General features: G+C 42.7%; 2 protein-coding genes across 2 annotated transcripts; both read left to right on the forward strand.

Moving 5' to 3' along the window:
• Positions 1 to 1,613: 1,613 nt before the first annotated feature.
• LOC311268470 (uncharacterized protein) lies at positions 1,614 to 24,573 on the forward strand. Its single transcript, XM_084372145.1, has 33 exons — positions 1,614 to 1,982; positions 2,577 to 2,751; positions 4,774 to 5,007; positions 5,353 to 5,472; positions 5,671 to 5,804; positions 6,223 to 6,267; positions 6,356 to 6,395; positions 7,213 to 7,320; positions 7,399 to 7,527; positions 7,624 to 7,763; positions 8,429 to 8,497; positions 8,620 to 8,747; positions 8,925 to 9,042; positions 9,141 to 9,215; positions 9,321 to 9,464; positions 9,587 to 9,654; positions 15,538 to 15,607; positions 15,912 to 16,055; positions 17,623 to 17,797; positions 19,152 to 19,385; positions 19,510 to 19,629; positions 19,740 to 19,873; positions 20,572 to 20,613; positions 20,710 to 20,749; positions 20,878 to 20,970; positions 21,058 to 21,186; positions 21,263 to 21,402; positions 21,995 to 22,063; positions 22,224 to 22,375; positions 22,726 to 22,843; positions 22,942 to 23,016; positions 23,122 to 23,265; positions 23,385 to 24,573. The coding sequence occupies exons 1-33, from the start codon at positions 1,839 to 1,841 to the stop codon at positions 23,469 to 23,471; spliced, it is 3,837 nt and encodes a 1,278-aa protein (XP_084228271.1). The 5' UTR covers positions 1,614 to 1,838; the 3' UTR covers positions 23,472 to 24,573.
• LOC311268711 (uncharacterized protein) lies at positions 11,250 to 14,700 on the forward strand. Its single transcript, XM_084372502.1, has 4 exons — positions 11,250 to 11,742; positions 11,868 to 11,936; positions 12,938 to 13,230; positions 13,715 to 14,700. The coding sequence occupies exons 1-4, from the start codon at positions 11,514 to 11,516 to the stop codon at positions 14,591 to 14,593; spliced, it is 1,470 nt and encodes a 489-aa protein (XP_084228628.1). The 5' UTR covers positions 11,250 to 11,513; the 3' UTR covers positions 14,594 to 14,700.

Genomic DNA, 24,573 nt, shown 5'->3' on the forward strand with positions numbered 1-24,573 from the left:
TTAATCATTTAGGGGCCACTTATATTTTCAGTGGTGGAAGAAGTGTTTGGATTCTTTAAAATACCAAAGTGCAGAAACACAAAATCAAGAGCTGTTAAATATGGGCCAACTTTAATTACTTTATGTACAATGTATACCAAATGTGATACATTACCCCACATGCTGCTGGGTAGAAATGTCATTATCCCCCTGAGCATCAGTAACATCTCACTGATATCAGAGACTTGTGTGGTACAACACAGACCATATAGACACATTAAAGACACCAGATAAACAAAAACAACAGTAGCCTTATATCGTCTGTAGCAGCCATTATCAATGTCATCACAGTGCAGAGAAACACTTCATGTGCATGTCGACAAATGTCATAAAAATGAATAGTTGGTGGAGTTATCTACAGGATACCTTGGACCCCAGAGGGAGTGGCTGGCTGAGACTCCACTGATAGTGGAAGAAAGTTACCCATGCGGACCCTTTTCTCATGATTTTCCTACAGTTCTTCACAATGATTGAAATATGTGTCTCGGCCAATAACGAGTACTAATCTGACACCAGTACAATTAAAAATATCAGATACAACAACCGTCATTTACAAATCCATATATGATCACACTTTATTTGTTAATTATATTTTGTGTTAGTAATCTGAAACTAAAAACCAAAGTTATCAAATACATGTAGTAGAGTACAAAAGTAAGATGTCCCTCTAAAGCATCGTGGAGTTGAAGTATAAACGAGTAAAGACATAATGATTTAATCTTGCAGCTCTACCCTTGCTTCTGTCACAATAGAAGCTTATGGGAAAAAATCTCTTCAGTATATAGTTAGTTAATCTATATTTCGGTATTCAAATTCCCTTGGTTAGTCATGTGCTTACAGAAAATAAAAAACATATAATATAAAACTTAAAAAAAAAAAAAAGTATGTTAAAGGTGCATTACGTAAGAATTGGCCACATTCACAGTCCAAACGGTAGCTGTCATCAGCTAATAAGCTCAGTTAACCTCCCATTTAGTGACTGTATTGGCTGATTGTCCCTGGAGTTGGATTCACTTGGGCCGTGTTGGTGTTGTTTAAAGTGACTACAAGGAACTTTCAGTTTTTGTTGATTAGCGCCCCTTTTGATGAAAGTGGTACGAGACCAGGACCTGCTGTTCTGAAGATCCGTACTAGCACGTATATATGTTCTTTTTTTAACGTTTAAAACTAAAATCGTTACATACTGCACCTTTAAACATTATTTAAAGTAGGCTGTTCTTGTCCCCTCTGCCCCCTGGTGGCAGAAAGGCCCTCTGCATGTGCCTTGAATGGCTCTGCTGGATCCTGTGCAGACACTAAAGACAGGAGGATACTGTTGATACAAGTATGATCAAAACATGCTGAGGAACTGATGCTTTCACTTCTACATTTTGACATTTGCACAAACCTGAACCTGAAGTCATGTCAGCCAACATCCAAGAACTACAAACCCCAGGACCAGAGCTGCAGAGGATCCAGTCACTCTGTGGTGGGTGGTGACCTCTGCTGGCGCCAGAGCAGAACTGCGACCTGCCGCCAGATCAATGCCTTGTTTCACTTTCCAAACGTCACAGAAGGAGGAACTGAGAAACCATTTGAGGGCAGATCCTTTATAGAAGTTGTGATCGGACATGGAGAGACTTCCGCCCATATTTTAATCTGCTACTTCTAATGTTTTGATTCAGGAAGCAGTTTATTTTTAGTGCCACATGTGTTCATCCAGTGCCACAGTTTGAGTACAGCATCTGGAGGACGTGTGGATCATCCCGCCGAGGTGTTTGTTGCAGAGCAGTGCGGTGAGCTGTGCGCACTGACCGGAGATGGACCCGCTGGATTTCCTGGAGCCTGAGGAGCTGCTGAGCTTTCTCCACGTCAAGAAGACAGAGCTGTCCCTCATGGAGAACCCGCACACCTTCATCAGACAGCTCAGGGACCACGACCTGATCCCAGAGGACAGATTCAAGGTGAGGCACTGAGGGTGGAAGCGTTACGCATCTGGTATTAAACCTCCCTCCTCTCCTTCTGTTTAAATGAGCTGCGTGGCGGGAAGTCTGTCTGTGTGTCTGTCTGTGAGATAACAGTAGTCCATGGAAACAACTGTTAAAGTTTATACTTGAAGCTACTGTTGAATTATTTAACTCAATAAACCATTTATAGATATCAGAATTCTCCAGTTTTAACAGTGAAGCTCATTAAAGGCCAGGGCCGGATGAGTTATCCAGGGGGCCCCGGGCACCCTATTATAGTGAAATGCACCATGTAGGACAAACCACAAAAGATATATTTCCTGACAGTAGTTTTTGACTGTTTAAGATGGGAAATTGAGATAATACACAGCTGCTGCATTAAGCCCAGAATTATAGGTTTTTTCGTCCACTCAGGGGCGAAGAGACAATCTGTAAACATGACATATTAGTTTCCTTTCACGGCAAACACGCTCGCAAGCAGTTGCCCAGGGAATAATGAGCTGATGTGTGCTCATATCCTCATTTTTAATAAATAAATTGTACTGTATTGTTCAGCTCTAATCTTCTCCATTCTTGTGTGTGTCTGTGCAGAATATGAGTCGCATGAAGAGTAAAGAGCGACTGAAGAAAGCTCTTTATGATTTTCTGGACTGGCTGGAGAGAGAGCGGTCACAGCACATCAAACTGTTCTGGAGGTCTGTCTTCAATGAGACCATCATGAACCAGTACCCCATCCTGCGGATGCTGCGCAACAGCCTCATGGACGGTCAGACTCACGATTCTGCTTGTTTTGCTTGCGATCAGTTTGTTTGTCCATTGTCTCTGAAACAATGTCTTTATTTCCACTGGTGTTCTCTTCTCACATAGTCTCTGAAGCCACCTCCTTCATTAGAAATTTGAAAAAAAAAAAAGAATTACAATGTAAAGATATATACAAATATCCCCTAAAAGTGATATAAATATCAGTGTTAAAATACAGCTGCTAAAAGTGAGGTATAAATCAGGCCTGTTGGAAGGAGCCAGACGTTTACCCTCCCTGTCTGACATGCAAAACTCCAAATTTACATGTGTTAAAACATTTCTCTTTTTCCCAATTGAAAAAGAAACACAAGTACAGGGAAAAAAACAATGCACCTTTTTAATTAGGGTCCGGGCAGCTAAGCTGCCAGGACGCTATTGCATTCCTAGGAATTCTTTCTTTCTTTCTTCATTAGGGTCCGGGCAGCTTAGCTGGAATTCTTTCTTCTTCTTTCTTTCTTCTTTCTTCCGAGGAAGTCAAGGGCGAAAACTCACCAAACTTTACAGAAATGTCCGGCCCCATGCCAGATTTACTTAATTCCAAGGACATGTCAATATTCCTCCTGGGGGGGCACAATAAGCGTTTTAAATTTAAAACTTTAAAAATACCTACAAAATCAACAGTACACGCTACAGTTTTGAAACTTTCACCAAACTGTAGCCCCATGCTGCTGAAACTTTAGTCCACTTAAACTCATTACAAATTATGAAGTACATCACTCAGGTTTTTTTCAAAAACTGTAAAACTTCTTAAACCAGCTGATCTCCTCTCTCCTCCTTTGATTTATCAAAAATTGACCCTCAAAAACTGAATTTTTCACAGCATTTTAAATTTTTCTTTCATGTGAACAATTGGAGTCAATGCAATAATGACATAGCTAAACATCAGTTATTCACTTATGGAGTCAATCAATCATTTTTAAAATGACCAACATCTCCATGCTGCAATATGTGTATTTTCAGATTTTTGTCTTGATAACTGAATTTTTTACAGTGGTTTCAAATCTGCCTGCACAACAGTTAATGGCTTACTCAATTTGTGAAGCCACTGTTGTGTTGCCACTTGCCAATTAGCTCAGAGCGATAGATGACAGTCTTTGGTTCCAGAAGTTGTGGGTTCAAGCCTCAAGTGGTCCAAAATGGACATTGTTGTCAACTATTCTCCTGTTTGTTGCTCAGAATTGCCTAAATTTGCCAAAAATAGCCCGGACCTGACCCATCGCTGTGCAGCAGCTATAATCTTAAAAGTAGCTTGTCAGGTCATGAACTCCCTCTGCTTAAACAGCCTTGGTTAAAACCTTTTTAATGAAATAAGAGTATATTTTTGCTCAGCAACAGACATAAGTAATGAACTGGCTAATTAACCCGGTAACAAGATGATCAAAGGGCGAGAATGAGGTTGTTAAAGGGCCACATTTGGCCCACGGGTCGTCGGTTGAGGAGGTCTGGCAGAAGGCTTGGTTAAACAGTTTTCACTGTCATCATACTGAGGTACAATAAAATGACACGCTGCTTTTCCCGATGTAGTTAAAATAAAGCAAATAAATAAAAGCACTAGTAGAAAACAGCATTTACAGCAGCGTCACATACTGATGTACTGCCGCCTGCACCCCGAGGCTGTAGACCATCTCGTCATCGTCTGAAATCAGCTCAACTGTTGTGATGTGTGGGGGTGTAACTGTGGAGTTGGAGGTGTGGACGGGGGTGCATTTGTGGGTGAAGGGTGTGAAGAGAGTAGGGCTCAGCTCACACTGTGACACCTCCTCACCTCCTGCTTTACGACCGTCCCTCGCACTCCATAAACAGTGACGACGTCGTCTGTTTCACAGTGGACACTAGGGGTGGGACTTAATATTGATAATAATATATCATATCACTCCCTTCTGGGATAAGTTATCAATACACTGGCAGCAAATAACGTTATTTTTTATTAAAATGTGCAGGCAAAACAGATTGAAACACTATATCATGGACATTAATCTGATTGCAGGGTCTTTCCACTTTTCCACACAACAGCCAAAGAGGGTGGACAAGGAAGACACTGACAGAGGGAAAAGGAAGGAGCTTTCAGAGGGCGAGGAAGAAGAGGAGAAGAAAACTAACTCAGTGAAAAAGAAGAGAAAAACGAGAATGAAGAGTGTGTGTGATGAAGAGGAGGAGCAGGCCGGTCCATCGTCTCCGGTGACTCCAGGTCGGAGGACAAGAGCTAAGAAAATAAGCTTCTGTAAGTCACTAATGTGCACCCTTTAGTCTGCTATTAGGGCTGAACATCAAGGTCCAGACTGGGAGCTCAGAGCACCAGGGGAGAGTTGGTCTTGACACGCCTGGGACAGGAACTTTGGCCCGGGACAGGTCAGGGCTAGCTGGTTAGCATGTTAGCTTCGATATCTCATAATCATAATTTTGAAACTTTTCTTTCTTTTCTTACATTTTTTTCAATGTTTTCAAATAACATTTCTACACAGTGCACCTTTAAATGAGCAGAATGTCTGAATGAGGAAAATAAATTTTCCCATTTGAAACAAAAAATCAAATAGTTGTTTGTTTGTTTGTTTGTTTGTTTTTCCAGCTTCCCCCCTGAAGAAGGGAGAGAAGGGCGACATCTGGACCTGGCCCCTTTATAAGTCCCAGCTGCCTGTGACCTGTGGACAGCAGAAAGGATTCCTGAACAGAGACAAACTGGCTAAAGGTCAGGCAGCAAATCTGAATGTCTGAAGTATCTGAATCTGAAAAAGAAACACGATCATCACTGTCTTATTCATGCAGGAAACTGAATCAGTGAATCTTCAAGCAGATTTTATTGAATTGAATTTTTAATAAAGAACCTCTGTTGGTGGTGTAGTGGTAGATTTATGTTTAATATTTACACAGTACCTTGATGTTTCAGGGGAGAAGTGCATTGTGGTGGATAAACAGTGGTTCACTCCCAATGAATTCGAGAAGTTTGGAGGGAAGAAGAGCTGTAAGAACTGGAAGCTGAGCATCCGATGTGAAGGCACGACGCTGGAAAAACTCATTAAGGTTTGTTGGAAAGAGTTTTTATTTTAGAATATACCTGGAACATGACTGTGTGACACATCTTGGTGTCACAAGGTGAAAACATTCAGCCACTAAATGTGACATTTCGTCCCCACACTTCCACTGCATTAATGTCACATCACTGCTGCTGGTCGAATCATCTCCGCCCTCATGTGGTTGCCTCTAATGCCCCAACAAAACATTTTTAATTACCAATTCACAATCATAATAATGTTTTTAGAATGTCATTCTGCACCTTTCCACAAGCTCTGTAGATGTATTGTTTTTTAAATATGATTTGTCTACAAAAACATTTTATCAACGTGACTTTTAACATGTGTCAGTGCGCCTCGTTTGATCACCTCACACACAGTTTGTTGCGGCAGTCATTTTATTTTCTGTTTTTGAAATTCTTCTGCAGGAAGGTTACCTGAAACCAGCACGCTACAAAGGAGGCTGTAAAAAGGTACAAACAAACACAACAGAAATATACATTTGTGTCTTGTTTTTGGTGAATCTGATCTGAACCATGTCCTTCTTTTCCTTCCCGTTAGGCCAAGAAAACACTGTTCCCATCTGCTCATTCTATCACAGGTATGTGATATTATATTATTTAAAGCTGAAATATTTAATATAGGGGGCAGCATATCACCGGAGTAACTGCTAACTGCTGCTAACTGTAACTAATTAGCTCAGTTAGCTGTGCAGCCAGCAGTTCAGACTGTAAAGGTGCAATATGTAAGAATTAGTTTAAAACATAAAAAAAAAATAAAAAAAATTGAAACAAAAATATCAACAGAATGTGAAGAAATATCAGTTTTAACATTGCTCCAGGTCTGTGGAGTCAACTTAGCTACATAGCTAACTGAGCTAAGTAGCTAACAGCAGCTGGTAGTCACAGCCACAGATAGCTACAGAAAACAGCACAGTGAGCAGCAATTATCGGTTCCTCCATTGATATGCTGCACATTATTGTTTGGAGTGACCTCTGACAGGTGGCCAACACTTACATATTGCACCTTTAAGCTCGGGGACCAGGGGAGTGTTAGTGTTTACACCGCTAGCACAGGAGCTTTGGATGGGGAAGGGCAGGAGCTAGCTGGTTAGCTTGTTAGCTTCAGCAGATATCTCTGCAACATGGCCATCACAATGTCGAAACTGCTGTTTGTTCACATTCTGTTGATAGTTTTAGTTGATTTGTGAGTGAATGTGAATTTCAACAAAAAATGTCCATGCATTGCCCCTTTAAACACCATAGGCACCATAGCAGATGCTCTATCCATCTATGAAATTCAGAATATGAAATGTAGATATTTGAGAAAAACAGGCAGCGTGTTCATTGCTAATGAAGGAGAAATGATTAAATAAATACAAGCAGCTGTAAAATGACTGCTCACCTCCTCCTTTACAGTGTCTGACGGAGAGGAAGACGACGGTGAGGATGAAAATGAGGAGAGTGACCAGGACGACGAAGACCAGGTTTCATCAAGCAGCAGAGAAAGTTCCTCAGGCGTCACAGGTGCTGGCACATAATAAAATGATGACTTGAGATGTGTATCCTGCCAGCATGTTAATTATACTCTCAACATGTCCACAGATGGAGGAGAAGAGACGGAGGAACAGACTGAGCAGCAGTCAGAAACCAGCCGTGACAGCAGCAGGAAGGTGTTCACAGTGACATGTGGAGCTTTAACTGGGACCTTACATGACAAACGATTTGCATCAGGTAGCTGTATATCTCTCTATACACAAAAAGCTGAATATGTTTAATCTGCAATAAAACAAACCCAATGAAATGTGTCTCTTCTATTTTCTCCACCAGGGACTTGTGGGAAGAGTATCCGCACCGAGACGAGCTGGATGACCCCGGTTGAGTTCGTGAATTTGGCCTTAGGTCAGACGGATCGCTCCTGGAGGAAAGAAATCAAGTGGGAAGGGAAACCACTCGGTGTGCTGACAGAGGTAACTGCACGTTACATTGCTTCTTTGTGTTTTTTGTCCTTTTGTTTTTTGTACCTCAGTTATACATGCGTCACATTTCTGCCCGAAAAACAGCGTCTGTCATAATGTCAGCAATTATGTGACGCCATTTAGAGCAAAAAACTTTAACTCACCTTGTGTTTGTCTCCTTCCACTATTGCGTTGTTGTAGTTACTGTCTTGAAAAAAGTGTACTGAGACTTCAGTGAACTTTCCTCCAGAATAACAGCCTCCCTCCCCGCGAGAGAGTCAGACAGGGTCCTCTGTTTACTGATGGCGATTATGTAATTATGTAATTTAGAGCGAAAAACATCATTTTGACAATTTCCAGGATGCATGGTGGGTCAGGATCTCAATCACAACACATTATAACTGCATCCATATGATTAGAAACAGTCAGCTGGTACATGTTTAGATTAACAGGTGGACACGATAATGCGGAGTCTCTGTGTTATAAGGGCTACCGGTTAGTTCAGTCAGCATGGCGTCTGGCATGGTCTCCTAAAGCGTAAGGGAAAGGAAGCCGTCCAATGCCGCACAGGAAATGACGCAGCATCCTTTGTCTATGGACAAATTTGCATTGACAAAAACATAGACGAACGATACAGTTGAAAACACATTACACATATGTTCATTTGCTTTTTTCAGGCGAACACGTTGACGATCCACACACTGCTGTGCAACTGCCCACTTTGCAGACCGGATAGTAAAGACATAGTGAGTTTGTTCATCTTTACTCAGCATTATGAATAATAATGCAAAACCTTTTCCTCTTAGAGGTGCAGAAAGATGCAACGTGTGATGGCACTGTGTGTAAACAGAGTGGGTGTCTTTTTCAGGAGAATCAGAAAAACGATGACATGTGTTGCATCTGTAAAAGTGAAGGAGAGTTGGCGTTGTGTGATAACTGTCCTCGCTCCTTCCACAAGAAATGTCACCTGCCTCATGTGGAAGAGGCCGTGTTGAGGTGAGCTTTGATCCAAATAATGAGTAAAAGAAGCATGTTGTCAACTTTTTCCTTTTTATGTGATATCAGTTGTCTGTTTGTCACGTGTCAAAGCCCTAAAAACTCCTCTCTGTTAACGCTACACCTTTGCCTTCATGTATATGCTTATGTATTTCCTTTGTGTGTGTGTGTGAACAGGGACAGTGGTCGTTGGATGTGCACGTTCTGTGTATTTGGAATCAATCAAGGGTGCTATTACCGGGATGAGCTGAAAAGAGACGCAGCCATGTCTCGGCAAATCTCACGACACATGCTGGTGAGCACACTGTGATTGTGTCACTCTGTCTTTAGGTCTTTGCATCACAATGCCTGTCTCACACTGTCGTCACTCTTCTTCTCTTCTTACATCAACAGCATTGTCAGTATCTCCTCCTGCATCTGTGCAGCGCTGATGAGGAACAAACATTTGCGACAGACCCAAACCTCTATGTGAGTCTTTTTCTTTGCTATTCACATACAAATGAAGGGCTCCTAATGAGCTGAGTCTGAGGTCGAGTGTTGATTCATTCAGTCAGTCCTGCTTCACTCCCACAGCTGTCAGACTACTCCACTGTGATCAAGACTCCGATGTGGCTGGGCAGTGTAGCAGACAAACTGCAGAGGCAGCTCTACCAGACTGTTGGAGAGTTCGCGTCCGACGTCCAGCTCGTTTTCACCAACTGTGCTTCATACAACCGGGTAAGAAACAGTGTCCAGATGTAGAACTCAGAGGCTTTCATCATCAGTTAAATCTAAAAAAATATATAATTAATTTATTTAGGAAAGTCATGTCAAGTCATGATTGTAATGTTGTTTTACAGGAGAACGCTGAATTCCTCGCCAAAGGCAACAGACTGAAGAAGCTATTCGACGGGGAGTTCAAGAACGTGTTCAACATCTGTGAATAGACTGTTGACGGATAAACAGTATTCAGGTTTCAGTCAGTGGCTACTGGGAAAACTATAAAAGTTTGTAAATGATAGGAATCACAGCATCACGGTACATTTTTACATATGCTTTCTCTGGTTAATGTATCTTAAATGAAATACTTGCTACTGAAGAGACGTATTTATCCAGTTATACTTTATTTGGAAAAGTGTTAACATGAATGACACAATATAAAAATGTTCATTGTTTATGACTTAAAGGAGAACTCCTTCAGTTTTGCACATCAGAGTCTGTTTACAGATCTCTAAACAGTTGTTTAAATCCTTTTGGGCCTCCAGAGGGAGCTGCACAAAATCTGGCACATCGTGATGTGACAGTCACAGTGTTGGTTGGGGCTGCAGATTACACTTGAGTTTGAATTAAAAAGAAAAAAAAATCTTAATATGTGGAGTTGGGGTGTAATGGTACACAGACGACACAGTTCAGTATGACTTTGGGTACCAATTGCCAAAAAATCCTAAATGCAAACGAACAGGTTCCTTTTCATTAATTTCCAACTGACAGCGATGCAGTTAGTTTGTTCAACCTACTAAAGACATTCAGAATGTCTTAAATTGACTAAATTGACAATAGACTAAGCAAAAGTTAGCAGATAGATACTTTAAGATTCAGGAAATTGCTTGTAAAAGACATTAACATAAGCAGGCACATGAATGAATTATAAAAAAAAAGTTTCTGGTGAGGCCCAACCCACCTGAGTAAAGTACCAAACTATTGGCCGTCAAGTTGCATTATGGGTAATGAAGGAAGAAGAATTTCACTTCTTCTAACTCACTGAGCTTTTACAAGTATTTTAGTTGGATTGAAATGAGTGTCACAACAGTAAACGTGGTATTCTGACTTTAGTCTCAGCATAGATATCTAGAATAAAATATGATTTGACTACAGTGCATTCAAAAAGTAAATAAAAGTACAGAAATTGTGAAAAGAAAGTTTAGTGAAAAAGTATCTCTTAATATTCCAGTTTCTCTCCGATACAGGAATACAAGTACAATTTTTACAATGGAGCCAAAGCCTTTTTTATTTTTCATGTTTTTACACTGAAATGTAAAAGTCGTGTTTCTCTCAGAGGGATTTCAGAATGTGCTCTGTATTATGAATGTATTGTTAAAGCCGTCATGTATTCGAAACAGGATTTCCATCTGGAGCGTGGTTTACTCTCTCTCTCTGTCTCTCTCAGGCCTGTTATTTGTCTTTTTTTCGTTTTTCTTAAATAAAATTAAATATGTGTATCCTGCACATCTTTAATCACAGCTGTCTATATTAAATGAAAGGTGTCTTTTACACAGCAGCAGAAACCAACTTTAAATCATGAATAGAGCACACAGACTGATGTGAGTGTATTAAATATGTAAACACACACAGACTGTGTGCTGTAGCTACATGACGAAACTGAATCCGTGATGATGTCATTTCGGAGCTTTATTGTGGAGTAACCGCGTGCCGTGTGCGGTCAGCTGACGTCACTGTCACAGTCGCCAGCAGCAAATCTGTGCTGAGAGCTGCGCAGCCGCCCTGCGCATCCGTCGGCTGAGGTGGACAGCGCAGCCATTTCTCTACCCCTCATGAAAAACAGACAGAGGGGGGCGGCTTTTTTCTGCATGCCGGGCATAACTAACCTGACACATGGGAGTCATGACTCCAGCAGCACATGTCATGGATGATCTCCGCATCACCGACTGAGATCCGCGATCTCCAAACTTTCTCCCATTTCATCGCCTGCGCAGACAAAACAGCCTCTCTCTCTCTCTCCCCCCTCCCTCTCTCCCTCTGGCTTACATGTGTGTTCCTGCGTGAGCCATGGAGGGAAACCTGCAGGGAGGCAGCCGAGACGTCGCCACGATGCACGTGAAGACTGAAGCGGTCGATGAGAGCACATCTGCGCTGGTTTTGGGCAGTCAGGAGCCGCCTGCGCCCTGCGGAGATACCGCATGCAGAGGAGGAGGAGGAGGAGGAGGAGGGGATCAGACTGCAGAGGAGCTGGCTGACACAGAGCTGCAAGCGGCCACGAATACTCCTGTACTGCTGTGTGAGTGCACGGGTGATGTTTAATAACGTGTCAGGTAGTGCTGGCTTTGAAATGGGAAGTCTGTATGTGCGTGTTTTTAAATGACCGTGATGACTGTGTGTGTGTGTGATCTGTGTCACTGTCAGATCCTGTGAGCACAGACCGCTTCTTCACCACATCCGGGGACGGGAAAACTTACCTGAAGATAGCTCCAGGTGAGTCTGTCAGCAGTTTGACCAGTGTGAGCTCTTCCAGCTGCTATCATGAGAGTTAAAGGTGCACTATGTAGTTTTGGGGAAGAAGATTGTTATGCATCTTTAAACTAAATAAACAAACTGTCTTTGTTTACAAGTCTGAATAAACTGAATAAACAAACTGGCATTTAAGGACAACACAGTTTCATACTGTTTCACTTTGTTTATATGCGGCGGACCCTGCCACCTTTCTAGCTTCAAACAGTGTTCTGGGATCTTATTTTCCTCTGAGAACAGCGTGTTTATTCAGTTATGGAAAAAATAAAGAGTTTATATTATTAAAAAACACAATATATACAATAGAGAATGATGAACTATTAACAATATATACAAAGCGAACTGTGGAAAGTGAAGTGATTTAATTAAGTTACGGATGTAAAAACACTGAGATGACTATAGACGTATACTGTAGAGTGTTTATTCAGTTAAGGAAAAAATATATATTTCGGAGTTTGTATTATTACCTCATTAATAGTGCAGATATTACAATTCTGAGTTTAAATGATTTCTCCAAAACTACAAAGTGCCCCTTCAAGTACTCACAAGCACACCTGACTGAAATTTAAAGCAACATCATGTCACTTGAGCTTAAAAAAACAGCTTCAAAGTAGTTTTGATGTCACAGTGTATGTAACTTCAGTGAGAGGGCCGGATCACTGCGTTGCATACATGTTTACTTCAAGATGCAAGCTGTCAACACATAACATTGTTATGACATAATGACTTTTGTTTGTTTGTTACAGACCTGGGATTTGTGTTTACGACAGCGGTGTTACATTCAGAAACTGTGGGGGGAACCACATCACACAAAATGCCAATTTCTACATAATGTTGCTTTAAGTCTTCTTACAATACATACAATATCGTTTTGTGGAAGTGAGAACTTAACTTATGTAACTAACTGGCTCTCAAAGGATGGTTTCTCAACCATCAAAATCAAAGTCACCTGTGTTCTCTCCCAGCGTCAGCGATGCCACCTGCTCCCTCAGAGAAGACGCTTCCGTCCGGCTCCGATTTCTCCTCCAAAGCTGTTTTGTGTCTGATTGAGGCCGTTGGACGCCGCTGGGGCCTGTATGAGACTCGGGAACGCTCGCAGCTCTTCCAGAGCGTCCAGGAGGAGATGGCCTCCAAAGGGCACGTGCTTCCTGTGGAAAAGATCCGCCGCAAGTGGAACAACCTCATCGTCACGTACAAGAGGGTTAAAGATCGCAGCCGGGAGACGGGGCACGCTAAAACGTCCTGGGAGTTCTTTGATGTAAGTCCAATAGTAGGAAAATAAGTTTTTTTCCTTTCTGAACTCTGTTTCCTTACAGGAAAAGGTTGGATCAAATATATTTAAAAACAGTTTTTAAACACATTTTTCATGGTGGAGCTGCTCTGTAGTCTGGTGGTACAGCAGCAGATACTTCTGTATTTTATGTCAGAGGCAGCAGGGTGAACAGACTGTGCTTGTGGGTGGGTGTTGTCTTGTAGTATCCTCTGGTCTCTGTGCAGACATCTCACTTCACCAATGTGAATGTCAGGCATATTTCACCTGAAAGATAAATCTGACGGGTTGCTAAACTCAGCTCAGAAATTCCAGTGTTTGTCCGGCTGATAGCACTATGAATGCGTGAATGCTCTATCATTGTAATGTCTGTGTTCTTAGTGCTGACAGATCAACTGATGATCAACTGATCCAGGTGCCACAAATAACTTTATAATAACTCGTTTCTTATGTCTGTTGTCTCCCACTGTAGCTGATGGATGCGACGCTCTGTGACACTGTCGGCACTCAGATCATCAACAACAAAAGAAACAAAGCTGCAAACACAGTTTCAACGCTGCCCGGTCCTTTGGCAAAGATCGCTGCAAAGCCACAGGTTCCTCAGCCCCCCAACATCATCCGGCCTAATGGGGACTTTTCTTCGACCGGTGCTGTGGAGTCAGCGGTTCAGGGGGCCGCCAGCAGTCCAATCATCAGTAGCACTGCTGCCATCACCTCAGTGACCTCAGCGACCGTCAGCCCGACAAATGCTCCAGAGCTCAAGCCCCTGATCGTCCTCAACAGTGACATTGTTACGACCAGTATTCATCCAGCCGCCATCGTGCCATCTCCATCTTTCATCTCCTCACCTTGTTTTACAGAGACAGCTTCTTCTACCCCTTCCCTTGGCTCGACCAGCAGCACAGACCTCGCACCACGCTACGTCGGCCGTAAAGCTCCATCATTCTCATCTGCCGTCATCCCCTTTCGCCTTAGCAACGCGCCACTTGGCAACAATCAGAACCTCCTCGGCCTCTCCTCCTCTTTCCCCCCGACATCCTCCTGTCTCACTTCTCCTAGTTCCACCTCATTATCTGCGACGACCACGCCAGGAGCCGAGGGACAGAACCAGAAAGGAAACGAGGAGCAGACCAGCACCACTTTGTTCCAGGAGATTCTGAAGCGACAGGAGGAGCAGGCCAGCTTAGATCGGGTGGCCCGCCGCCGGGTGGAAGCCAGAGAGAAGAGGCGAGAGAGGAGGGAGGTAAGGATGGCGGAGTCCCTCGGCAGGATAGCCACAGCCCTGGAGCTGCTGTCCTCCAAACAGGACACAGTCATCGCCCTCCTGCAGAGACTGGCTGATCGGAAGTGATGGAGGGTGAAAGAAGAGACGAAGCTCATTAAAACTCCCAAACACTCCTGCCTGAAGAGAGTTTGACTCTCCTGAACTTAATGTAAATAAACATTTATGAAATCATATGAGCGGCCCACTTATTTCTAAATGAGGCATCAGTCAAATGAGGGTTTATGCTTCATGCTTTACATTTAAGTGCATTACAGTTTCCTCCACTAATTTCCAAGAAGGGTCATCTTCATCCTCCCTGAACCCTCAGCTCATGAGGAGTTATGAGTAAAGTTAATAATAATTCCTATGACATCTCCCCACTGCTCTATTATGAAGACATGTTAAATGTGTTTTCTGTATTTCTTTAGAAATTTTAGGAGTCATCTAAAAAAGGAAAACAAAAAGTTCCACAATTGAATTATGAAGTTGTCAGGGACTCATCTACTCATCTTTTTACTTCTAGAGATTTAATTTACGCCTCAAAAATCACAGACGTGGCGTTCATCCGTGAAGAATATCTCGCAAAACCTTTAAGTATCATAAACTTGTGGTCGCCGATAACCCAACATCCAATTCAAAATCCCACAGACCGTCTTGTCGAGGGAACCAGGGCGGTGCTAAGTTCTGGGTTAGCCTACAGAAATACCTCTGGAATTTTGTATGGAGTCCATAGAGTCCGGTTCTGCTCCGAGGTTTCTGCCTGTTAAGAGTTAAGTGCTTGCGTATAGGGGAATGGTTGGGTCCTTAAATACAATAATCAAGGAGTATGGACCTGCTCAATTTGAAAAGTGTCATGAGATGACTTTTGTTATGAAAAATAAAGACTGACTGATTGATTGATTGATTGATTGATTGATTGATTGATTGATCTCTGACACATACACAAGATGGAAGTGAGTGAAGAACTGAGCTTGAAGATAAAAACTTATTATTTATGTGACACCCCCTCCTCATATTCTGTTGACATCCAGGTGCGCACACCTTTGCCTCACACCTCTGAACATCGAAGCTGCAGAGTTGAGTTCAGACAGCCACTCTGTGGTGGGTGGGGACCTCTGCTGGCACTAAAGCAGAACTGCAACTAACCAACAGAAAAACAAGTAGTTTCACTTTCCAAACGTCACAGAAAGAGGAACTGAGGAAACCATTGTGGGCAGACCCCCAAGAGAAGCACGGGACATTAAAGTCATTTACCCGCCTGTAATGCCTCGTGGTGAATGTTTTGATTTCTGACACAGCGCAGTCAACATTCTTACTTGCATTTCTCCACATCCTGAAGCGCCACAGTGAGAATGCAGCATGAAGGAAGCGAGCAAGTGCGGTGAAGTGTGCGCACTGACCGAAGATGGACGAGCTGCACGACCTGGAGCCTGAGAAGCTGCTGAGCTTTCTCCACGTCAAGAAGACAGAGCTGTCCTGCATGGAGAAACCGCACACCTTAATCAGACTGCTCAGGGACTACAACCTGATCCCAGAGGACAGATACGAGGTGAGGCACGGAGGTGGAAGCGTTACGCATCTGGTATTAACCCTCCCCACCTCCTCTTACAGGCCCTGCTGTGGTGAGGTGAGCACAGATTGGCTGTCTGAGAGGAGTGGTTTGTGGGAAAACTATCCAAGTGTACACCTTAGGCCACTGTTGGATTTTGTAAACTTAATTAGTCGTTTATATCAGAATTATAAAACTCATGAACAGACAGCCAGGGCCGGGTTAACCCAGTGGAGTGGTGCCAACTGCCCAGGACATATTAGACGACAAAAAAATGACAAACATGTCAGCCAACAGTTCCTTATTTACACACCCAGGAGCACGGAGCATTATTATTCATTTAAAGTCACGTTGATGGCCTGGATATTCAGTCTTCTAGCTGTTTTTGGTCTTCACACCGTGGCTAAAAGCTCTGTTAGTCAGTTAGTCGCTGCTCTGTCTGGGGACTGATGTTTGGTGCTGGGCAGGTAGGATATAGTTTGTTCGATGGGCTTGTTCGAGTACAGTTACATAACTGAAATGTTACTCAATTACGAGTAAAACCACTGGTATTAAAATAATACTTGAGTAAACGTACAAAGGATTCTTCCCAAACGCTACTACTGGAATTGATTGTCAGTCTAAATTCCTCGTAACTCCTGCTCTGTGTCCGCTCAGTGGTCATGGTCTCCTCCAAACCTCCTTCAAATTTTGCTTAACTATTATTTTTCAACTTTGTTGCTTAAACACATTTGGCTTATTAATTCATCACTTTTGGAGAAGACGTGCAGTTCTTGGTTTGAGCGGACTTTGAGACGATCACCGCCCACGGCAACTTTCGACCATCCAACCTGACCAGCCGGACCGTCCCAGGGAGGAGAGAAAGAGTTGGGATAAGTGTCAAGCTAATTCAGCGTGGATATAAGGCTGCTGGCTGATGTACGATTGCAGGGAACCAAAGTGGACGTAATGGGACCAAGCAATCAGAGACTGTAGCGCCCGTATCTTTACAGAGACCTGTCCCGACCACAACATCCCGGATCAAGCTGTGGCGGACCGTGTTCTGAACTGACAGAAGCCAGGACTGCAGTGGGGTGAGGAGAGGTGGACTCGTGTTTGATGCTTGGTACTCAAATGCAGCCAAAGTTAATGGACAGTGTTTGCCAACCATATCATCATCATCATCATCATCATCACCATCCTCATGCTGCTGTTCATATTTACCATCATAAAGACACTACAAAGTTATTTCCTAAATCACTTTATAGACGTTCTGTGTTTTATTTTGTTATGTGTTGTATAATGACAAATAAATCCCCTTGAACCTTGAATAGCAACAATAAGTGACATAAAAACAGACATTGAACCAATCAAGTGGCCCAAAGTACGTATCTATAAGCGGCTAAACGGTACAGTATTGGTCAAAAATCAAATGAAATCCGAAGTAATCCACCACAAGAAGTGAAGTATATCCTGATGTATTAAAAAAACATATCACCACATATCATCACTAAACTAATCATGACAATAAACCGTGATGTAGATTTTAGGTCGACTCTTAATTCGTTCCGTACTTTTGTGTGTGCAGAAGATGAAACGCATGAGGAGTAAAGACAACTTGAAGAAAGCTTTCTATGAAGCTCTGGACTGGTTGGAGAGAGAGAAGTCACGGCACATCAGACTGTTCTGGAAGTCTGTCTTCAGTGATGCCATCATGAACCAGTACCCCACCCTGCAACTGCTGCGCCACAGCCTCCTGGACGGTCAGACTCTTATTTTTTTATGGTCATCAGTGTGTTGGTGCTTAAGCTGGGGTTGGTGAGACTGTAGAAACCAGCTAATGAAAGCTACATTTTGAAAGTATCCACCCTTAAAAAAATCCTCCAAAACACATGAATGGGCCCCACCAGACTACACAGACTGCCTGTAAATCTCGCTAACCAGCTGTGAGATGTATTAGCGGCTAGTTCGCTATGACCAACTCGCTCTCTTAGCTTTTTAGACTAATACAAACATGAATTAACAACTCTGTTGAATGCCGAAGTGCTACAATCATGTAAACAGAAGCAAACTCACGTCAATAATGAACCTCAGTTCGAAAAAAGGCTAACGTTACACAGCGCAACAGTTACACCAGATGTGCTTTATGCTAACATTAGCCACCGAAAAAGGCTATTGCTGCTGCTGCAGCTCTGTTCGGCTCAGGGACTGTGTGTTATATGCTAACATTAGCCGCTACAGGAGCATGTTTCTGCCGCAGCAGCTCTGTTATTGGGCTCAGGGGCTGTGTGCAGCCATTTATACATTTATACATGTGTCCATGAACCAGGGCCGGTTCTAAGCAGGCATATATGAGGGGGCAGTCAGAAATGTGAAGGGGGCATCATGTGTACACATCATGCTCCAGCACTTTTTTTTCTGTGCTTATAGTAACAGTGTTTCTTCATTGAATTGGGTTGTTAGCTATGTGTCCAACCCCAACTTGGAGAAGTGGATTGCACTTTGTCAGGCCTCTACCTTCAGACCTGTCCAACTTGGGTGTCCCACCTGAAGACTAAGCTCCTGCTGGTATAGCTCAGACAGGCAGGATTGAATCTCATGATCTCAATTTTGTACCAAATGCACGCTTTGGGTAGCTACCCAGTATTGGCTGAGATGGTGCATTGCCATTTAAGTCACTGGGTAGCTGAGCAGGCTGCTTTGGGGCAGCACTTGTTGGGGGGATGGAGGGAGGTGCAGGAGAAGCTGTGCTTGCTGACGCTAAAGGTGCAGTTATACTACACTGTCAGCTACGTCTTGGCTCATTTACATACTGCAACAGTGATTGGATGTTTACTGAGGGCTGAGGGGAGGGGAGTGTGTGTGTGTGTGTGTGTGTGTGTGTGTGTGTGTGTGTGTGTGTGTGTGTGTGTGTGTGTGTGAATACACGCACAGCGGAGGGACAGAGAGATGAGAGGGAAGCTGACACTGTATCGTGTGTGTTTTTCGGCAGATTTTTCTGCTACTGCGGATAATTTTGTCAACTTGTAATATATGAATTTTGTGAGTATATTCAAACGTGCTTTCTCAACTTCTAAAATTTTGATTTGAGGGAGCAAGACATTTATTTGTCCGCAGGGTCTTTTGAATCTGACATACAACTGCCTGAGAGGGTGGAAAAGGAAGACATGGACAAAAGGAAAAGGAAGGAGCTTCCAGAGGACGAGGAGGGAGAGGGGAAGAAAGCTAACTCAGCAAAGAGGAAGAGAAAACAGAAAAGAAAGAGCGTGTCTGATGAAGAGGAGGAGCAGGCCGGTCCATCGTCTCCTGTGACTCCGCGCCAGAAGAAGAAATACAAGAAAATATGCTTCTGTAAGTCACCTCGCACTGATGCTTCACTTTTGTGCACTCCATTTATTTTGTTATTCAGACGACATTACATAAAAATGTAATTCTCATTTGAAACAAAGAAGTCCACTTTTTTTTTATTTTACAGCTTCTCCCCTGAAGAAGGGAGAGAAGAGGGACATTTGGAACTGGGATTTCTTTCAGTCCCAGCTGCCTGTGACCTGTGGACGCCAGGAGGGGACACTGTACAGACGCAAATTGGCTAAAGGTAACTGTAGTAGAAGTCTCTAAAAACAAACAACATGAGTTGCGTTGGCCCTGACGGTATCTTTGTTAAGGCTGTATAAATATACATTTCCAATTCTCTGAATGTTTCAGGGGAGAAGTGCATTCTGGTCGATAAACAGTGGTTCACTCCGGCTGAATTTGAGAGTTTTGCAGTGAAGGGGAGCTCTAGGAACTGGAGGCTGAGCATCCGATGTGGGGGCACCCCCCTGGATAAACTCATACAGGTGTGTTGAAAAGGGATTATTGTTCTTCGGAACAAGACTGTGTGACACAGGATGACTTCTCCACAACACATTCCTGCAGATGTTTGACTATCTAAGGCCTTGTTGAGAACCGCTTTTTGTGCACTCAAACTCTCGAGGGCTTTTGATTTGAAATTTGATTTCTATTTCTATATTTTTCTCGCCTAATTTTTTTTTTTTTTTTGTATATAAAATAGTCAAAAACAAGTACATAGGTGGAAAAACAGCCTATTCAAAGATCAAAACACATAAAACTACATACACCTGTATCATTTTCAGCGTTAGGGCTTTAAAAACTCATACAAACTATATATAACTGGGTTTAAAATCTAATTGGTTACATGATGCATCACTCATCTGGAGGCTGGCATGCAAGTGGCTCAGGAGAGAGGAGGAAGAAGAGAGAGTGGGTCAGTTGTCTACACTATCACTCGTTGGCTGTTGTAGGCTCTGGGGCGGGCATAGAAGCTCATATCTGGTCAAATGAGCTGTCAATCAAACGGCCGCCGTCTCAGGTTCTAGCTGGTGTAGAGGGATAATGGTGTCTGCTGCGAAATGAGAGGGATTTTTTGTAGCATGTAACATTGACAGCGTAACCTGCACCAGCTCGTTACTGATGATAGGACTAAAAAAATATTGTTGTTAAAGTCATTTTATTTTATTTTGCACTTTTACTGCAGGAAGGTCACCTGGAATCAGTGAGGTACAGAGAGTGTAAAACGGTAAGACCAACCACAATACATTCTGACTCTGTAGTGTATCTTATGTTTTTTGGTTAACCTGATCTGAGCCATATCCTCCTTTTTTGTTCCTGCTAGGCCAAGAACAACCTGTTCCCATCTGATGATTCAATCACAGGTTTGTTGATTTGGTAGAAACACTGATTTCACAAAACTAAGTTGGTGTGTATGATATTTAGAGTGTGTATTTGTTTGCTAATATAGGCGAAAATTATTAATAAATACAAGCAATGGTAACTTTTATAGTGTCTGAGGGAGAAGAAGATGAAGATGAAAACGAGGAGGGTGACCAAGACCAGGTTTCGTCAAGCAGCAGCAAAAGTTCCTCAGATGTCACAGGTGCTGGTTTCTGCAAACTGATACTCAGGATTGAAAAACTTTTATGCTAACAATGATATGAATGACTTTGTGACGTGTCCATCACAGATGAAGGAGAAGAGACGGAGGAACAGACTGAGCAGCAGTCAGAAACCAGCCATGACAGCAGCAGGAAGGTGTTCACAGTGACATGCGGAGCTTTAACTGGGACCTTACATAAAAAACGATTTGCAACAGGTAGCTGTATATCTCTCTATACACAAAAGCTGAATATGTTTACGTGTGTCTCTTCTAAATGTTCTTTCACCACCAGGGACTTCTGGGAAGAGTATCCGGACTGAGACGAGCTGGATGACCCCGGTGGAGTTCGTACAGTTGGCATCAGGTCAGACAGATCGCTCCTGGAGGAAAGACATACAGTGGGAAGGGAAACCACTCGGTGTGCTGACAAAGGTAACCTTGTGTAGAGTGGAGTGTGTGCTGATCTTGAATCATTAACTTTAGGGCCAGTGTGCATCACGTAATTACACCACAATGTTGAATTGTCATCTGGTGTTGACCCTACTCCCTGAGATGCTGCAGACCTCTTAGTCCTCTTTGGCGGCGTTTGATCTCCTGTTTGTTTTTGGACTCTGTTCACACTGGTATCACCTACTAGAAATAACATTAATGTTGTTAGAAAGTGAAAATATATTAGGTGCAATATGTAAGAAGTATTATTAGTTCCAAACATTTAAACTAAATAAACTTATCAACAGAATGTGAAGAAACAACACTGTAGTTAGCATGTTAACACCAACACCAATACTCCCCTGATAGTGCAGCTATCCGCCTTGCTAATTGAGCTAACAAGCTAACAGTAGCTACAGTCATGGCTGTAGTCATGGCTGCGGTGATTAGGCCTCAATCAATGTAACTTTTTTATTTGGAAGTCAGGACCCTACAGTGTCTGCTGTGAAAGATTCTGGTCTCGAGACAGATTGTGGAGAAGGCACCTCTGACCTGAACTTTAAAACAAAAAAGACACTTCATTTGTCTATTTCAGGCTAAAATTTTGGCTATCCACGCACTGGAGTGTCCCTGCATACGTTGTAGTCCAGATAGTAAAGACCAGGTGAGTTTGTTGATCATTCTACATTCATCTTTTGCCTTAAGAGTGATGTACACGACTCGTGTACATTTGCACAAGAGCTGCAGTGCGAATGTGAATTTAGATTTCTAAAGCATGCTAACATGTTAGTATAACAGAGTTGGTGTCACGCCTGTCTCGGCAGGAGAATCAGAAAAACGATGATGTGTGTTGCATCTGTAAAAGTGAAGAAGAAGAAGAAGAAGAAGAAGAGGAGGAGTTGGTGATGTGTGATCGCTGTCCTCGCTCCTTCCACCAGAAATGCCACCTGCCTCATGTGGAGGAGGCTGTTTTAGGGTGAGCTTTGATCCAAATAAGACTTAAAAGAGTTAATTTAGCTGTTTTATGTGCATGACACCAGTTGTTTGTCGTGTTTTAAACTTTTGTATTTAAAATTGTGCGAGTCAGCAGCACCCATCTTTAACAGTGAACATCGTAATGCATGTTGCCTAATCTACTTTATCGTCTGGGTGTGAACAGGGACAGTAGTCCGTGGGTGTGTACGTTCTGTGAATTCAGAACCGGTCCAGAGTGGTATTACCAGGATGAGATGAAACAGGAAGCAGTCATGTCCCGCCAGATATCACATCACATGCTGGTGAGCACACTGTGTGACTCTTTTTGTCTTTACGTGTGTGTGTGAACAGGGACAGTGGTCGTTGGATGTGCACGTTCTGTGTATTTGGAATCAATCAAGGGTGCTATTACCGGGATGAGCTGAAAAGAGACGCAGCCATGTCTCGGCAAATCTCACAACACATGCTGGTGAGCACACTGTGGTTGTGTCTCTCTGTCTTTAGGTCTTCGCATCACAATGCCTGTCTCACACTGTCGTCACTCTTCTTCCTTTGTTACATCAACAGGAGTGTCAGTATCTCCTCCTGCGTCTGTGCAGCGCTGATGAGGAACAAACATTTGCTAAAGACCCAAACCTCTCTGTGAGTCCTTTTCTTTGCTATTCACATACAAATGAAGGGCTCCTAATGAGCTGAGTCTGAGGTCGAGTGTTGATTCATTCAGTCAGTCCTGCTTCACTCCCACAGCTGTCAGACTACTCCACTGTGATCAAGACTCCGATGTGGCTGGGCGGTGTAGCGGACAAACTGCAGAGGCAGCTCTACCAGACTGTTGGAGAGTTCGTGTCCGACGTCCAGCTCGTTTTCACCAACTGTGCTTCATACAACCGAGTAAGAAACAGTGTCATTAAAACCTCCAGATACTCCAGAGGTTTTGATCATAAGTTAAATATCAAAAAAAATCTTTATTTATTTAGTAAAGCGACATTGAGTGTCATGTTGTTTTGCAGGAGAACGCTGAATTCCTCGCCATGGGCAACAGACTGAAGGCGTTATTCGAAGGAGAGTTTAAGAGCGTGTTCAACATCAGTGAATAGACTGTTTTCGATCTCTACTAGGAACACTTTAAAAAATTTGTAAATGTTGGGAATTACAGCCTTGTGCTAAACGGGTTTTTTATTTGTTTGTTTGTTTTTTACATATCCTTTTTATGTGGTTAAAGGGGCACTATGTAGTTTTGGAGATGAAATTCAATCTCAGAATTTTTATATTTGCAATGAGGTAATAATACAAACTCAAAGCCTTTTGAGGCCTCAGAGGGAGCTGTGCAAAATCTGGCAAATTGCCCCAAGTGACGTCACTTAAGTCTGAAGATTACAAGTTTGAAAAGGTTGTGGACTTGAAGTTAACCTGCCAAACCTCTTCAGCCCGCTCATCATCTCTGCTTGAAGCTAGCTGCTCAAGGCTACATTAGCCACTACTAGTATAGCACACCTGAATTAAGGACCAAACTGTTGGTCGACGAGTTGCATTGTGGGTAATGTAGGTGCCAGGTTTTTCAAGGAGCAACTTTTGGAATGGAGATGTCATTATCTCCATCATGAGTCCGACAATATTACAGGGGTGCAACGTGACAACGGTGGAGTCACTGAGCTTTTACAGAGACTGTAGTTTGATTGGAAGAAGTGTCACCACAGTGCTTGTGAACAGTAAACGTGTTACTCTGGCCTTATCCACCACATGACAGTACATTCAACTGTAATATAATTCTACCACAGTGTATTCAAAAAGTTGAGAATATTATTGTCTACTCATCAGAGGTACTTTATAAACTAGTCATTTATAAGATGTTTTACACTGGAAGCAAAGCATTTTTTTATATAAATATTTAAAAGTTATGTAAAAAGTAAATTTCTCCCATATTGTCATGTTTTTCTGATGTTACACCACAGAATGTCTGTATAAATGTATGCCTTGTAAAAGCCAAAATGTATTTGTATAAAGCGTCATGCATCGTGTAAAATATCAAACAGTATTTCCATGTCACTACACAGTACTTAAAGTGGTTTAAAGTTCTTTCTGATCTGTTGTTTGTTGATGGCTTAAGGCAAAAACTGTGGTCCTGTCCTCTCTGGTTGTCCCACTGTGGATGTCCTCTGTCAGAACAGCTTTAAAATCAATAAAATGTTTTGGCCACCA

The sequence above is a fragment of the Pagrus pagrus genome (genome assembly GCF_965226575.1).
Source record: "Pagrus pagrus genome assembly, chromosome: 13".
Classification (NCBI taxonomy): Eukaryota; Metazoa; Chordata; class Actinopteri; order Spariformes; family Sparidae; genus Pagrus; species Pagrus pagrus.